Source organism: Vulpes vulpes, chromosome 9, assembly GCF_048418805.1.
Source record: "Vulpes vulpes isolate BD-2025 chromosome 9, VulVul3, whole genome shotgun sequence".
Taxonomy (NCBI): Eukaryota; Metazoa; Chordata; class Mammalia; order Carnivora; family Canidae; genus Vulpes; species Vulpes vulpes.
The window spans coordinates 9,998,093-10,016,569 of record NC_132788.1 but is presented as its reverse complement, the minus strand read 5'-3'; the positions used below and the strand labels follow the sequence as shown (position 1 = coordinate 10,016,569).

Below are 18,477 nucleotides of genomic sequence, written 5' to 3'. Positions count from 1 at the left end.
GGGCATGGGGTGTGATAAGCACCGGCTGTTACATGCAACTGGTGATTAGAAACCACATCTGAAACTAATGATGTACTATATGTTGGCTAATTTAATTTAAATAAAGGATAATAATGAAGTACATACGCCCTACACACACATACGCAGATGTACACAGGTATACACGCAGCATCCACCGAACCAAAGCCTGGGTGAGTGATGGATTACCTTCCGCACACCCATCCATCTGGCTCCCCAGTCGCCAAAGCCATCCCTTGGTTCCCCCACAGAAATAACACCCTCCAGGAGCCCTTCCCTACCCCTACATCTGACTCTAAGGTTGTCTCTTACCCCCTCAGCCAGGCAGAGACCCCACCTTACTCTCTGGGTACAGACACCACAAGGTACAAACCAATGCCTCCTCACAAAGTGTGCCATAGGATGGCTTTCTTCCTCTGGGGGGTGAGGGGTAACCTGGGCCTCCTCTCACCATTGTTCTTTAATTCAGCTGACCAAAGGCTTCTGCTCAGTCTTTGGACATATACCAACTCATCTAACTTCACAGGTAGTTTCCCAAAGACCCATCCTCCCCACCCTCCTCCTCCATCAACCTTGGTCCTTTCTACCTAGAGATTTGGAGGCAGCTGCTGCCCCCGTGCCTGGGAGAGGATGGACTTTACAGCTCCTGAGATGTCACTCTAACATCTTGTGCTTTGCTATTTTTATAAGAGAAAACTGGCATCTCGTTATTTTACTTAGTATTTCATTACTGGTGAATTCAAATTTTTTTTCTTTTCTTTCATTTTTTTTTTTTTTTTTGTAGCATACGTACTTCTGTAAATCATATGTGCTCTTTCTTTCTCTACTGAATTTTAGGGCTTTACATACTGACTTTTGTAAGCTCCATATATAATAAGAATATTATCAGTGCTCCAAGAACATTCTGAGAGGAAGGGCAACAGAAGAAGCCACCAAGGGAGAGATGAAGTATTCATGTAAAGCATAAAGTCTTCTGCACCTGACAGAAAAATCACCTAACAGTTAAAATGCAAAAACATTTGGAAAATACATTTGTTGTGAGCAATACTTGCAAAGTACTTGTGCATCAACGGGCAATGGCAGGAAATTTCTGGACATTCTGGACAATTGTTTATTGTTCAGAAAAGTAAGTAAATTCCAGAACTCAAGGTCTAGGAGGGCTCTAAGAGCCACCTCCTTCCCCAGAGGAGGAATCTAAGAATCAGAGAGATGGTGTGCCCTGTGCTCCACCACCTGCCAAGGAGTGACAGTGTTGGTACAATCAACCGTGACCTCTCCTTGATGAACAAAATGACTTATTACAAAGAGGAAGTCAGGGCGCCTGGGTGGCTTAGTGGCTGAGCATCTCCCTTTGGCTCAGGTCATGTTCCTGGGGTCCTGGGATCAAGTCCTGCACTGAGCTCCCCACAGGGAGCCTGCTTCTCCCTCCACCTGTCTCTGCCTCTCTGTGTGTCTGTTATGAATAAATTAAAAAATATAAAATAAAAAATATAAATACATAAATACATAAATAAATAAATAAATAAATAAAATGGGAAGTGTCCCAATAATGGCTTCTGCATTCGACATGGTCTATAAAACCTCAGAACAGGATGCTCACCGAAACACGTAACTGTCCTCAGTGGCTTAAAATGCCTGTATTGTTGCCAGAGTGGAAATCCAAAAGAGGGGAAAGCCGTGCAGCCTCAGATAAGCCAGCAGAGTGGATCTTTCCAGATCAATAGCCATCATTGACCACTCTTGGAAACAGAGGGACTGTCCAGCTGAAGGGTGTTGGGTGGAGGATTAAGTGTGGAACAGAAGCCCTCATCAAGGCCCCTCCGACAAATTTCAAGCTCTGCACATGGTGAAGGGTCTGTACGTCCTGACTTTGGAGGAGGAGGCCTCTTGTAAATACACTAACAGCTGAATAACACGAGACATAAGGTCAGTTCTCTAAAGAATATGGTTATTTGGACAAATTAGAGCTTGCTGGCTAAACAAGAGGGAAATGGCCCTTTGGAAGTCACCCCTGCTTGGAGGTGTTCTCTGGGGACACCGCTGAACGCTGGGGGGATCCATCTGAATGCAACCAGCATGTCCATTTCTCATCGCTGTTCGGGAACAAGGAGACTTTCTCTTGAACGTTAAGAGCAAAAAACAAAGGCAAGAAGGGAGAGCAGTGGCCTCTAGTGCTTCTTACTTAATGAGTAGGTTAAAACTGACCCGTTTGAAAAACAACAAGGACAACAACAACAACAACAAAAACAAAAAGAACTAACCCGCTGTGGGTGCAAGACTGAGAGAAACTGAGTGGAGCAGAGTTCAAAGCACACCTGATTGCCAGGACCTGTCCCCCCTCTAACCCAAGGTCCCTGGATAGAGCAGCCAGTTGCAGTCACCTGAGAGGTACCCCCAAAACCTGGCAGAAGCAGACCTAGCCAAGCAGCCTCTCGTCTGCCAACTTCCCCAGGTCCCTTTCCTTTGCCACACAGGGATCTGAAATTAGGGAGTTCAGTCTGAGAGTGTACTGAGCAGAAAGATCTATTTTTAATACAAGTAAATTAAATGGAAAACTTTTGGATTAAGATTCTGAGGTCCTTGGAAATTGAGCGATCAGGGCTATTTTTTGTCACAAGAGTCAAACGTTCAGCTGTGCTGAAACAATTCTCCATTTGGTTGAGCTTGGTCCTTGGCATCTGCAAGTTCCCTGCAAGGGAGAAAGGGCCTCTAAAAACACCCCAAGGGCCCCAGCCCCTGAGGGTAAATTGCTCTGCCCGAATTTTTGTGCCAGTCATTTGGAAGTAGCCAAATTAATGCAGAGGATTTAAAGAGGACAGTCGGGGCTGGAGCAGAAATAACCAGCAATCACTTAGCACTCTCACGCACAAGACAGAAGCCCCTCTACCCTGAGCTGACCCACAGGCACTGCCCATGCAGCCCCCCCTTGAGCACACCCAGAGCCTCTCCGGCTCTGGCTCTTCCACATTCCACACCTTCTGCTCACCTCCTGCCCAAAGCTTTCAATACACCCTCCTCCCCAACTGCCATTCCTTGAAGACAATCCACCTGGGTCCATGTCATTCACCCTAAGTTATGAGAACATGGCCCCAAAGAGGCCCAGACCAGATGTTTGTTGAATCACTCTACTGAAGAAGTTCATGGAGTCCACTCTTCTCGCAAGCTGATTCCCACCATTGGGCAAGTTTGCGAAGCTCTGATTTGATTCATTTGGAATGATGGAAATAAAGGAATCAGGGAAGAGAGCATTAGGGTCTGGGAAGGTTCACTGGTGTTCTTCAACCACCCCAGATGAGATGGGGTGGGAGAGGCATCGGAGGGAATGTGCAAAGATATCCACTCCACAAATGAGGGTTACCTTTGATGAGCGGGACAAGGAGAAAAGTTGGAGTTGCACCCAGAGGGACCATAGAATCTAGTGGAGTAAATGCCTAAACCAACAGAGGGGGGCTAAAGGAAAAGTTGCTTGGTGCCTTGGAAGCAATGAATCTGGGAACGAGTCTCTCTTGAAAGAAGGCAGCCAGAAATCGACCCTGTCCATGTGAGGGGGTGGTTAGCCTTCAGAAGTACCTTGAGGAGCACATGGAGATCACCCACCCCTTCTGGAGAGAATCTAGTGGTAGTAGCCTTTCGAGAAAGGTCGAGCCTGCTGAACCCTGAAAATAAGAACTTGAAAAGCAACCGGCCCAATTGTACAGAAACCATCAGCTTAACCATATGCTTCAGGTTTACCCACCGCCTCCAAACTGGACGGTTCCACAATTAAAACTGGTTAAACTGTAGTTCTTATTCTGTTTCATAAGTAGGTCTACGAGTGTCTGGGAAGATTTGGGAATTAAGGGTAATAATCCACTTGTAACACACCTTAGAATTCTTATGAAGAACAAAGCACATGAGTCCCATCCCTAGCTGCCTGATTTGAGGGAAGGAAGCCTTGCGCATGAATATTATCTGTACTGAAAGCTTTCTATGCTTCGTCCCCTGAGTTCACAGCTGAGGCACTGGTGAGTTTTCTGGAAATTGAGTTGTACTAAAGTGTTCATATGATAAATGAGCAAAGCTATGTGAAGTAATTTCTCCTGAAATCAATTCTTGATTTCTCTACATCCCCCCTCCCCCCCACCAACCCCGGTCTTCTGGGCCCCCGGCAGGGCCCGTGATGGCCAATGCAGACAAGAGCCCATTCGGAATGGTGTTGAGTTATGATTTATCGTGTGCAATGTGCCAGGAACTGTGCTGCTCGTCCTTTCAGCTCCACGAATCCATCTTCTGTTTCTTAATAGCACCGGTGTCCCACTGACCTTGGGAAAGTCATCTTCTGGTCTTCCTGGGTCTCCATCAGCTCCTCTGTAGAGTGAGGGTTGAACAGAGTAATTTCCTTCGTAGAATGTCTGTGTGTGTACGTGTGTGTTTGCACGCGTGTCTGTTGGAGTAGGTCTGCCTAAAACTCAGCTTGATCTAAGGACCACTTTGTATGTTTATTACCCCCGGATGTCCCTAAGGGAGTTACGTGCATCTTGCTGCAATTTGCATGCGTCTCCATGAAAGTCCCTGTGGAAGTCATATTTCTGAAAGACTGCAAGAGTTGCTTGACTCCAGTATAAGGAAACCACAACATAAGAATTTCAAATTGTGAAGGGGTGTTCTGCTCAGGAAAATAGGAAATTGCCTTATTAAAAAATAATTTATCCATGGAATGTTTCCCACATGGACTAGTCTAATAATAATAATATTTCAATTTCGTGAACATCCTCTTGGACAATTTGGAAGTTTTCTACTAGCCCAACAGAAATATGACAATTGGTCGTCTATCATTTTCTACTGCCACACAGCAGTCTGGGAATGTGTAGATGGGTTAGATTTTAATCTATGAATGGGGTAACCGGGTGATGGGTATTAAGGAGGGCAGGTGATGTGATGAGCGCTGGGTGCTACATGCAGCCAATAATTATTAAAAACTACATCTGAAACTAATGATGTACTATCTGTTGGTTAATTGAATTTAAATTTTATTTTTTTAATTTAGATTTTTTAAAAATTACTTTTTATCTTATTTTAAAGATTTTATTTATTTATTTATTTATTTATTTACTTACTTACTTACTTATTTATTTAAGAGGTTGGGGACAGGCAGAGGGAGAAGCAGACTTCCCGCAGAGTAGGGAGCCTGTTGCAGGGCTCAATCCCATGACCCTGGGATCAGGATTATAAAATTTTAATAACTAGCATAAAAATCCATCCGAGCAAAACCTACATTAACAAAATCACGGAGCTGCTGATTGAATCCAGAAGCTGAGGTTTATAATGCACTAACTGAATTTCATTTTTTCTTGCACCCCTACAGCATGGCCATCCTCTGCCACCGACACCTGACTTCCACTTTCTCCCTGTCCTAGCACACCGGAAGTCTGTCCCCCACCCCAGAAGTCTTCTGGTTCTTACCCACCTCTCCATCTTCAATCTACCCACTCTGCCTCCTGCACGTTTTTAAAATGATCTTATTGTTTTTAAAACTTTATTGACTTTTAAAACTTACATACACTAAAACACACAGATCTTCAGAGTACAGTCTGAGGACTTTTGACAAATGTAGACTCTCTTGTTACCATCACGCAAATCAAGATACAGACTATTTCCATATTCCTGAAAAGTCCTTCTGGGCCCTTTCTGGCCATTCTGTTGCCCTCTGCACCCGGAGGCAACCAATGTCTGGATTGCTAGCACCATAAATCGGTTGTGCCGAGTCTGGAATCTCACAGAAACATAAATCATGCATGATGTTCCCTGCTGTGTCTGACTGTTTGGGCTCAACACCTACACCTGCAAGATTCAGACGTGTTGTTGCATAATTCAGTACTTCTTTCCGTTTTTTTTTTTTAATGGTTTTCTAGTATATTGGGGACTTCTTTGGAAAAGTTGCTATTAGCATTCTTGTAGAAGACTTTTTTTAACACATATTTTTGTTGCCCTTGGACATTTACCTAGGAGTGAACTTGCTGGGTCATAGAGCGGGGCATGCTCATCTTGACCTTGCATGCATGATGCTCCAACGTGACTCTGTTTTTTGGGTTCCTCAGAAGGGCCCACTCTCTCTAAGGCTCCACCCTATCTTCCCCTCCCGCCACTTAGGTAATTCCTACCCAGCCTTCAGGTCCTAGCTTAGATGTTACACGTCAAAGAGCCTTCCCAGCAAAAGCCTCATACATGCTGAGTGCTCCATTAACACCTGTTGGACAGATGGGTGAATGGACTGATTGAGAATGAAGATACCGAGGGATAGATTAGCTGGTGGTTTTCAAACTGCCCTCTGTAGAACTCTTACCATTCCTCTACCCGCTCAGGGACCACTGGAGCAAGGCGGGTGGGGCAACATGGGCTGGAGCCCGGTTGAATCAGATCACCTTAGCACATTTCCACTGGTGCCACTGTGGGAAACAGTATGGTGTTTCCTCAAGAAATCACAAGGTCCCTATTCTAATGAGTTGGGTCAGAATTGGCGATCCAGGGTCAGCAGGTACCAGCCTGTGTCGAGCAGAGATGTACCGTTTGGTCCATATGGCCACGAAAACGACCCTCAACTGTTAAAATCACTTGGAAACAATTTATCTGCAGGTGCCATTTCCTTGCAAGAATTAAGGGCTGTGCAAAAACTATAAAAATGAGCTGGACCACTTCTGATGGTGGGGCTCCTTGTTGTGACATACGATTGTCCCGTCTTGTGAAAACCCCCATGTCAGAAGGGGCTAATTCCAACTCCACTGCATCATGAGACTATCTAAGTTCAACAAATCAAATACCTGGGCGGTATTTACTCTTGCTTACCAAATGCTTTTTTTCACTAATTGTGCGAAGTAGCAACTTCACAAGACAGGAGAGCGTGGCACACACTCCGAGAAAGGGCGGCCTGCTTTAGGGGGGCTGCTAACTCACCCGCCGTCCACAACGCACTGACTACAGATCGCAGGCAGAGCCATCAAAGCCAGAAGACTGACTACATTGGGTCCATACGGCCTGTACCTAAAATAAGCACAGCAGCAACAGCAAATAGCTAATGTGCTGAATGTTGAATGTGAGCTGGAGGTGAGATGAGTGATTTACACACATCCTGGCACTTGATCCTCATGATGATCCAGGAAGGGGCACCATCACTGTTCACATTTCCTAGATTTATAAAGCCCAGAGCTTTTGCCTGAGCTGTTAGTAGGGAAACAATTGAAGCAAGAGTCCAATCCACTCTACTCAAATCAGCTGCCAAAGAGCAGTTTACCTTTCCCTCCCCAGGCTCTCAGAGGTGTGGGTCTACATTTATCTGTTTGGTTATTCGATGAAGTGCAGGTGCCAAAGAAGCTGTGATTTGCATGCCAGGGTCTTTTGGGCACCATCTGCCTGACATGGAACAAATGTTCAGTGGGACGTCTTATTACTGAATGCATGTGGTGTCGGCCCCAGACCCTGGGAAGGCAGATGAACCAGCACAATCTGAGTTCATAAACTCCATCAAGTTGCTTTAAAAGGAAATTACGATTGACAAAAGATTTCCAACCAAGTCCTTTAAGGGGCATGATAGAGAATTTAAGAATTTGGAGGGTTGAGAGATTGGGATGGAGCAGCTTCCAGAGGAAGACAGCACAGACATTGCTCTAGGGCATGCAGGGGAGTCAAGGGGAAATTGAACCTGGACTCCCACCTATGTCCCTAGGCCCCATCCTGTGGCTGGGGGTCCGAGGGCCAAGCCACCAACAGTCTCCCACCAGGAGATGGGAATAAGCAAGGCCTGTGATGTTTCCACGGATGCTCAACCGATCATGTTCATGTTTTGTGCTAAGTTCGTTTCCAAGCACTGATACACACTAAACCTATTAATATATTGCACGCCATCATTTAATAATCAAGAGCGTGGGAGGGTTGCTATGTCATCTGGAGGCCCAGGGACAGATGTTTGAGGGAAGAGAGGGAAAGGAACGCATCTTAAATACCTCTTTTTGCCTCCCCCGTGCCTGGTTCCAGGGCCATTTTCTTGGCCTGACCAAACATGCCCATGTATAGATAAAGTGAATTAAAAATAAAAAAGACTGGGACTTTGGCACAGCATTTGGTTGCAAAATAGAATTGAACGTAGGGTGACTGTGAGCTGCTTTCACGTTCCTAAGGACCCCAGTGCTGTTTGCTGAGGCAATTTCACTTGACCTCCACCGGACAGCAGCACACAGAGGACATCTCCTGAGGCTGCAGGTGCCCCTGCACGTCGTGCCTAGGAGCCTTTCCGCATTTCAGTGTCCCCAACAGTCCTGTGTGCTGTACTTTGCGGGCAGGTTCTGATGTAAATGCTAAAAGGAGAATTCTTGTTGTTTTTCCCCCCATCCTTTATGTTTAAAGGAAGTGGGGGAGGCTTCGCTGGCAATTAGATCAGGACGGTTCCCAGAAGGTACAGGAATGGACCTGACAGCTGCAGAATGGTCTTCCTCGGAACAGTCAAGATGTGAAAAACAGCGAGATCGACAAGCAATATCAAACCCAAAACGTTTTCTCTTCTTTTAAAAGAATGAGAGACAAGTGCATCTTGGACTTGGTAACATTTATTCAATAGTCTGTGAAATTAGCAAGAATCAGAAGAAGCACATATCAATGCAATACGGCCACAAACATGTCCTGGATATAAATAAAGATGCCCTATGAGAAGCGCTCACTACAGAAGGAACTAGTACTCTCTTATATTGACTACCTCTTAGCAACAAACAACTCCAACGCAAATTCAATTTACTCACAATAGAAAAACCTTGACTTCTAAAAGGAAATATAGATTTGCTGCGGTCGTAATTTGCCTCACGAGGCCCGTTTGCCGCGTGACATCCAGGCCTGGCTTGACGACTGTTGCGAAAATGACAAAAACGAACTCAAAAGAACATTTCCGCAAGGTTCGACGGAACAGCGCGGAAATAAGTTACTTACCCATGCACAGAAGAAGGCAAAGGCTAATTTCATTCGGGTTAGGAATAATAAATGCAACTAGTTTCTTTGTTCACGAAACAAACATTTCAGACTTCGTTTTAGGTTAACGGGGATACTGTTATATGGGTCATACTCTACATGTGTTTCCTAACTACTCAGAAAGCCGGCACTCACACGTCACATGGAAACTTCTCGTCGACTAGACTTAGTCTCTGTAACAGCCACAGAAAGCCAGCCGCGTGTCATGACGGCATCTACCATGGGGAGAGCACACACTAGTCGAAGCATACAGTTTAAAGAGCTGAAGGTACATTAAAACGTAGTCTATGGATTTCACAAATTTTGTTTTTTAAAATATTTTTTCCAAACTAAAAGCTGCAGAAAATTAGTTCTTCGATATTCTACCGAAAACTCTTGAGCAGCTACCATTTCAAATTTCTTAAGCTTTTTATTTTCTTAAAAATATTTAAATGAGGGTAGTATCCCATCTTTTTGAAAAATAATCCCCCCCAAAAAGATTACAAATCTTTTGTTTTAATCAGTGTGACCAGGGGTTTGTCATCGGGGCTGTAGTCCTCATAGGCGATGGGGGTCACGTCGTACATCGCAGGCCGGGATTTCTTGCCAAACCTGAAACCGCAGGGAGAGAGGACCCTGGTTAGATGAACAGTGGGTCTCAAATTCTATGAAAGGCAAGTAGTGAGAATAACAGATTCAGGAATCAGATGGAACAATAAAAATACCCTAAGAAATATATTCTCTTGCAGCACAGAAATTGAAGAGATCCGGATACCAATGCTGAATGAGTATGCACATTACTCATTCAGTGCGGGAGGTAAAAAAAGGATTTCATGAAACACGGGGCCCAAATGAATGTTGACGCTTCTAGGTTAAATCCTGGCAAAGCAACAGGCGTTTCAGCCCTACAATAGGTCTTAAGAAAATGTATTTATTTGTCTTTTTCTTCTGAGACTCTTAACTATCTGCAGAGGCAAGCTTATTTTACATCCATTCCGGGAACACAGAATGGCAGGGCAAGTCTTCCTGGGGACTTACTGGAGGGCTATGAAGGCTCAGAGGTCATCTGAGGTCCCAACATGAGGAGAAGAACAGATAAGGAGATATCTGCCCACAACACCGGGTGCCCACCATCCAACCCCACCCACCTGTTCCTCCCCACACCCCACACACACAGGCCATTGTTTTTTCCTCTGAGCACAAGCCATTGTCCCAAAAGATCTGTGTATATCAAAATCCCTTCAACAGCAGGACTGACGCCCAGAAGCCAAGGGTGTCAAAATCCAATTTCAGGACTTCCTGCCAAACCAGTCTTAAAATGGAGATTATTAAAATAAAGCCAATTCAACTTCTGGGTGGTCTCTTCCCATTGAAAGCCTCACCTTCCCTAAAGTCCCTGGAGTATAATACGATTTAAGTAATCTTCCACATTCACCCACCGTGCCTCCTCCCTCATACAGACAATATTTTTTTTAACTGTTTCAAGTCCAATAGGGTTTTTAAAAGAAACATGTAAAGAACCTTAAATTTTAAAAAAGGTTGGTGGGATGAGCCCCTAAGACTTTAAGGGGCTCACTTATCACGGTTTTCATCCTACCTCTGTTGCCCCTGTTACTACTTTTCCCTTTGCTATCTTGGAAAGCCAATCTTCTCACATAAAGTGAGAAGTTGAAAGGAATGGGAAAGGAGAAAATGTCCATTCTTCATATGATCTTTTGTTTTTAAACAGTTGTTGATCATTTGTTCTGGTTGACTCAAGTTCTATTGGTTTTCAGGGGCACAGTCAGGAACCACGCCAGATGGGCAACACGCAGACAAAGAGTTAACACATCCCACCACCAAGAAATCCAAGGATATTACCATAAGATTAAAAAGCTTTCAATAAAATCATGTCTAAAATGTGAAGCCTCACTGGTCTGTGCATAAATGCGGGTTGGATTCCAGCCTGTGGTCTGTTTATCTAGATTGAGTGAGGCCTGCATAATCTGACGCTAGGGAAAGGGGTAACATTGTAAAAGCCAACTGGATCTGAACACTTTCTCCCAAGGCTGAAACTTCTGGAAGCCGCTTTACGGCGCAAATATTTTGACAATCTATTTCTCATAAAACAGCTAGCCACCTTGGTAACAATATACCACTAATAATATTGATTCATGTTAAAAGTCGGGCAATCCCAGTGCAAAGCCCTTTGTATCCTAACATAGTAAGCCAGTGGGACCCTTTCCTGGGGGAACTTTGATGGGAAGGTCAGCGAAGCCCAGATAGCTGATCAATCAATTGGTTCGCCAAGGGGGAAAAAAAATCCAAGCAACTTAATAGTTAGAATATGTGTTTAAAGTATCGTTTTATTTTTTTATATGATTTCATAGTTTGAAGGAGAATCTGTTTCTTCAACATCTAGAAAGTTAAATGCCTCCACATTATGCAATCCACCAACAAGCTAAAGCAAAGGGCTGTAATCTTAAATTGCGATCATGGGGCTGAATATTGACAAGGCAGGTTTGAGGATGGGTGTTTCAGATCCACGGAGCGTAACAAGGCAAGGGCTGAAACCAGTCAGGATCAGCCACAGCTGAAGAACAAGGAACCCTGGTTCCTATCTAGACAAGTAACTGGCTGTGTGCACGGTGCTAATGAGATCAACTCCCAACCAGTATGGGTCATAAAGTATAAGGCTGGTTACAAAGGTAACCTGGTTTAAAGAGGGGTAATACCCCCAGTGCTATCGTGAGTTGGAATCCCTGTGCTATGACTTAATTAGCTCCACATTCGTTAGGTGAAATACAGAGGTCTCCACCCTAAAGCATCCACCACATAGAAGCTAAAATGGCTTTTAAAAAACAATAAAATGAGGGGCACCTGGATGGTTCCATTGGTTAAGCATCCGACTCTTGGTTTTGGCTCAGGTCATGATCTCAGGGTCTTGAGATTGAGCCCCATGTCGGGCTCCACACTCAGCGTGGAGTCTGCATGTCCCTCTCCCTCTGCCTCTCCCCTGAGTGCTCTCTTTCTCTCTTTCTCTCTCTCTCATGAATAAAATCTTTAAAACACACTAAAATGAAACAAGACTTTCCTTGAATCTCCTACACCTATCACAGTGGCAAGCTCCCATCTAGTAAAAAAAAAAATGGTTGTGCATTCCTACTTAAATTTATAATCCCCACAGCTTTTTTATATTTCCTTTGTTTCTCAGAATTGGGTGGATGTTAAGAAATAAGCTAACAGCCATAGAATTCCATTTAAACTCTCAGGCACTAAGCCAATGGTAAGAGCTTGCCTGTGTTATGGCAGGAATATTTATGTGACTGTTCCTTTAAATAACACACTGGGTTTTTTTTTTTTTTCTCCTTATCACAAAGACACATTTTAAATGTAAAAAAAAAAATTGGAAAATACAAAAAAATTATAACGTAGACCAGGGGTTCACAATGTATAGCATGAAAGCCAATTACGGCCTGTTGCGGCTTTTTTTTTTTTTTTTTTAGATTTTATTTATCTATTTGAGAGAGAGCAGAGTGAGAGAGAATATGAGCAGGGAGAGGGACAGAGGGAGAGGAAGCAGACTCCCCACAGAGCAGCCCCCCCCCAATGATGCAACAATTGCAACAATGTGGGGGCTCAATCCCAGGACCTAGGATCATGACCTGAGTCAAAGGCAGATGCTTCACTGACTGAGCCACCCAGGCACCCCACTGTTGCCTGTTTTAAATAAAGTTTTATTGGAACACAGTTACATCCATTCATAATGAGTGTCTGTGACTTTCATGCTACAAAGGCAGAGCTAATACAAAGACCTGGGGAAGGTATGCTCCATAAAGTCTAAAGTATTTTGCAGGCCTTTGATGAAGACTGTAAAAATCACCCACGAGTCCCTCTCTCCAAAGGATTTAGCATAGTGTCTGGTCATGTCAACAAAACCCAGAAGCAATCATGGGAAGCTGTGGCAACAGCAGCGTTAAGGTCACTGACATCGCAAACATATCTGGTGACCAGCCTCATACACCTTATCTCACTATAAGATACTGCAACCAATTGTAAGGCAGATCTAAGAGAGTGCGTTCTTCTAGTTCATATTCCACTGAAAGTCAAAACCTAAAACACCACCTCAGGGAACGGAGAGTGCATTCTTCTAGTTCATATTCCGCTGAAAGTCAAAACCTAAAACACCACCTCAGGGAATGTAGGTGGATCTGACCTTGAAAACAGCCAAAGTCCTGAGATACTATTTAGGAAAACATGACTGGATCCTTCCACGGCTGTTCTGTTTCTGTTTTCTGTGATCAGGCGCTTAGAGCTCGTGGGGCAGTGAGCAATCCACAGCCGAGATGTGACCTCACTCCAGAGCAATCCACAGCCGAGATGTGACCTCACTCCAGAGCCTGGGATGCTCATTTGCTCCCGATGGCCAGTCACAAACTCTCTCCAGCCTGAGCATCAGCAAAGCAGCCACAGAACACAGGACCCTTAAGAAGAGAGAGAAGGGGGAGGCTCCCTCACACCCCGGCACTAGCCTCAACTAACTGTGTGCTGACGTCAGAATCACCAGACACTTCCTCGGTCACTCGTGAATGTCACAGGTGACCCATTCAGTATTTGTCCTGTGTGGCTGCTGAGCTGCAGTCATTCTGATGCAATGTCACCTCCAGGCCGACAGCAGGGAGACAGGCTGTGAAATGGGCGTTAGCTACAGGTCACTGCTGGAAACTAGGGAGGAGGTAATAGCAGAAGGGTTAATTTTTTTTCAGTGCCTTTCTAGGGTTTCCAGGAAAGGGGAGTGAAAAGGGGCCAACCAGCCAGAGACCCAGCCAGGACCTCTAGAGAGCCATGCTGTAGAAACCACAGGTCGCGGCTGAATAAACGTTTATAAGGGAATGTTCCAGATATCTGGGAAGGTATTGTATTAACTTCAATGGTTTTATCTGCAGTCACTGGTGCATGGAGGAGCTTATTGGTTGGGAATTCTGCAGTAAATATTTTTGATAAAAATCAGCACCAAATAAGAACCAGGTTTGTAAATGCTTTCAAGTTTATTCTTTCCTTCCAAGACTATCCAGTTAAATATCTTCCGAGTGGGCTATATAAGCAGGAAGCTCAGAAGAATCTATCTTAAACTATTCTGGGGCTGAAATAAGATACTCCTCTTGAACACAAAAGGATCTGAGCCAGAGGTCCCTGTGGGTGTGAAGGGAACCTGACTCCTCAGGTCTCCCAGTACATCCCAGTATAATGCCACCGATTCTGCTCCTTCCTGGTGAACTTAGCACTCCTGGGAATGGAGGGAGAAGACTCTTGAGCAACAGAGAAGCTTGTTTCCCTTTCTTTTTACACCTTCCATCTCTCATCCCGTGACTTCTGGGTACTGCAAACACTCATGCGGGCCACTTATTAGGCTGGTGCCCTGGAATGAAGCCACCTCTCAGGCAGGTCAAGACATCCTACAGCAACCCTTAATAGAGATTGTCCTTTCATTAAGACTTCAAATTTTACTAAGTAAGGTCTGCTATGTGCCAGGACCCACTGAAGACAGAAATAAAACAGCCCTACATGTACTGGCTGGTGGAGGAGTCAAATAAACAAGATGTGCAGGGACTGGTCTCAGGGCTTCCTGGAGACTGTGATGTCAAGCTTGCCCTTAAAGGAAGGAGAGTCACTGATGTGCAGCTGTGTAGGGCCTGACTTTAAAGGGGATCTACCTTCCCCTCTCCTTCATAGTTCTAGAAGTATGGTGGGTGCAGCTCTCAGAAAGAAGACACGCTTGTCACATCGGGGCATCAGGGCACCTGCTCTGTGCCTCCCAATTTCTCTCCTTCCACTGGTTCCTATCCCTGGAACCCATGGTCAGGCTGTTATTTCCCTTAGAGTGGCAAGATCATGGTGAGATTGGGGTCTAGGGTTTGGGGACTTCCTTGTGGAGAAAGCAAACATCCTGAACCTCTTAGCTTCTTTGCCATAAAGACAGAATTTGGATCCGTGTGTGTTTTGATCAAGACCAGTAGCCACGTCTCAGCAGAGGTTATGCAGCTACTAGTTCTCGTGAGCCCCAGTCTTAAGACACCAAGCTCGGTCCACCCTTCACTACAGCACAGACTTTCTGAATCGTAAGGTTTAGATTGCTCAAGCAATTAAAAGGAAAGGTAGCTTTCTTTTAACAAACACTGTCATTATTGTTCTTATAGCAAATGTCCTTCGTAGAAGTCAACAAAATGTTAGATTAGCTGATTCTTTTATTGTTATAAAAGATTTGTAGAAATAGTGGTGTTATCTGTTTATACAATCCTATAATATTTGTGATTTAATTTGATTGCCTTAATTCTCTAAGCGGGGACACTTCAGTGGAGGGAACAGTATTTGTGGAGGCTTGAATGGTCTGTGTAAAATAGAGTCAGGTAATGGGGTAGTTGGGACTCAGGCTCTCTCTGCGGTACCACATTAACTCCTTGTCTCTCCAGGAGTCTTTCCTCCAGAGAAGGACCCCGTTTTATATCATATGAACACTAACAGCAGAATGACAGCTGTTTATCCCTCCTTAAGTAAGCCCCTAAATCAAATGCTATTTCTATTCATGCTATTTGAAGAACATAGCTTAAGACATTCCAAAAAGCAATCATCAAAAAATGTTTCCTACACCATAATTAAGATTCGGCTATTTATAGCATAGATAAACACAAATTAAATGAATGAGTGTATTCAATGAAAACAGAAGGCTTGCAGCAAATTAAAAGGGGTTGCTTATAAAGCAGCCTAACCGTCTGGCCCCAGTACTCCTTCAACCGATGCTTTCGTCTACGAAATCCTCTTTGCAGGTGTGAAGTCCCGCTCACAACATCACCCAGGTCCCAGGAATGCACAGGTGGAAGCGAGGTCTGCCCTCCCCGCCCTCCCCCCGCAGCCCACCTGGCATGCCGGATGGAGGCGATGGCATTGCTGAACTCGCTGTCGATGCTGCGACAGTTATAGAACTCCTCGTAGGCCGGCCTGGAAGAGCCCTGGTACTCGATGCGGCTGATGCGGCAAATGCCCACAATGAGGATGATCAGCATCAGGATGAAGGCGACGCAGAGGGCTCCGATGATGATGTACAGGGAGTGCCGGGGCATGTTGGTGAGACTCTCTGCCATGTGGCCCGACTTCCACTGGAGATCTGGGGCGAAAGTTAGCAAACAACTGGATGTGAGCTATGACCTTTAGAATAGGTCCTTGCAAAAAAAAAAAAAAAAAAAGAATAGGTCCTTGCTTCAGCAACCTAAAATATAAGGGCTGTCCAAACTGAAAGGAATTATTTTCTATGGATAACCCAGATCAAGGGCTAATTCGTAATATATAAGAGCCTCTTACAAATCATTAAGAAAAGCCAAGAACACACCATAGAAAAATGGGCAAAGGATATGAAAAGGAATCCACCAAAGAAATATAAGTAGAAGAGTGCTTAGTTTCATAATTCTTTAAGAATGGAATTCCTCTAGCAGTTCCCAAATATTTAAAATGTTTCATAACCACAGCTGACATGGGTGCAGACATGAGGACATGTGAATTGATATTCAACCCTTGTGTAAACTTAGTGGAATATCGTTTGGCCCAGAAATTCCAATTTTTAGAATGTATGCTGGGAAATGATTTCTATAAATGCACAAAGCCCCATATACAAGGATGTTCATCTCAGCATCACAATTTTTGAATGTTAAATGATCAGTTATTATACATTTAGGAAAAGGCTCATTAAAGAAACATGACCCCCAGGTACTCACCACTCAAAGTTAATACTGTTCAAAGTTAATAAAGTTCACATTAGACCAGTTTTTGCTTTATGTTTTTTCAGGTATTTTTTTTTTAAAGAAAGAAAATGTTACAGCTAATAGCTAGAGGCCCCACCCCCCCATACCCTCTCTCCACCCCACAAATAGAATGACAATTCATAAAAGCAAAAAATGGGAAACAACCTAAATATTCAGCTCTCAGTGAGATGGAGACATGTTTCATTCTAACAAAAGAACAAAAGCTATACAGGAGCTAGCTGTATAGGAGAGTCACAAGTGTCTGTCTACACTCTGAAAAGCTCAGGATGGAGCGATGATAATGATGAACATTTGTTGACTTCCTACTATGGTAAGCTCTTTGAAAACATCTCATGTAATCATTACATGATCAAAAATGAGGTATTTTCTCTGTCTACTTTGTGGAAAATTGGTATCACTAGCTGGGTGAGTTCAAGTCTAGATCCAAGTCCTTAGCGTCTGTCTCACACAGCAACACACTAACAACCGAGATCACTGGAAGGCAAGATTAGGAGTGATTTTTCTTTCCTTCATTACACTTCTCAGTCTTCTCCAGCTTTTTTCAAAACAATAATGTATTGCTTTTATAAAAATATTTTAAAACGAGCAATAAGTTATTTGAAAAAAAATAGCCATGGAATTATATTCCAACACAACAATGGAAGAAGTGTGGGCCTTAGGATCACACCAATCTTGCTTTCGATCCCCCATTTACTCAACCTTCCTGAGATTTGGTTTCTTCCTTTACAAGGTGAAAATAGCAACAGGTACCCCATGGCTTGCTGGGAGCATAAGTTAGAAAACATGTAAAGAATAGGAAGAAAGTCTGCTGCCGGGCACACGGTGGATGGTCCTAAAAAGGAGCAGGTGTGGTGGTAGAAGAGAGATAAAGGATAAAGACACTGTCCTCGGTAGCACATGCTGTGAGCTCAGGATTACTGAGCTTTGCCCGGTATGAGCAGGAAAATAAATGGAAGAAGAGGACATAAACTCCTGCATGGAACAGGTCAAGAGTGCCGAATTATGTCCTATTTGTAGACCTGCACCAAGCAGAATGTTCTGGATAATGTGAACAGGAATTGAAAGGAAGTTTTGAAAATCAAAAGGGCTAGAGAAGACCAAAGAGAAGTGAAATTCCTGTGGAAAGAGGATGACTTCTCTACTTGACTCACAGCACCACCATCTCCAGACCATCATTTGCAGATGAGGACTCCAGAGGGGGCCTATAAATGGGACTCAGGGGTGGGTGTGGAAGGGCCTGTCTTCCCAGGAAATGCTCAGCCCCTTCCCACTGCGCCATACGCTGGAGAGTGTTTGCGATCTCCAGGTACGCAAACCCTCCTCTTAGCTACATCTTCCGTGAGTGACCACAGATTCCGAGAACCAGCTATGCTTTACCTTGAAAAGTCACAATCTGAAGAAGAGCACAGGTAAATCCTCAAATGGGGCCAAGTGTGCAGATCCCTTTCCTAGAGGCCTAATGGAAAAAGAACCCATGCCCCGAGCCTGGTGGCTCCTGAGAGTTTGAGAAGAATGAGACGAATGAAGCATGGTCTTTGCATCCAGATCTCCTGACTCTGTTTTTGTTTTTTGGTTGTTTTTTTTTTTATCAAGACCCCTGAAGTCTGGCTTGGCCATCTGAGGCCGCCTGCCTGAGCTCACGAAGCCCACGCAGCGGTGGGGCTGACGACGAGTGCACTCCCGGCCCCATCCGAACCAG

At 44.3% G+C, this 18,477-nt stretch overlaps 1 protein-coding gene across 1 annotated transcript in view; it reads right to left on the bottom strand.

Annotated features, from left to right (window-relative positions):
- Nucleotides 1-8,576: 8,576 nt before the first annotated feature.
- Nucleotides 8,577-18,477, bottom strand: part of DNER (delta/notch like EGF repeat containing) — a 313,637-nt gene continuing 303,736 nt past the window's right edge. Inside the window, exons 12-13 of the mRNA XM_072719318.1 lie at nt 15,880-16,126; nt 8,577-9,597 (exon numbers count right to left, since the gene is read on the bottom strand). Of these exons, the coding sequence (XP_072575419.1) occupies nt 9,486-9,597; nt 15,880-16,126 (359 nt within the window). The 3' untranslated portion in view covers nt 8,577-9,485. The remainder of the gene's footprint in view (nt 9,598-15,879; nt 16,127-18,477) is intronic.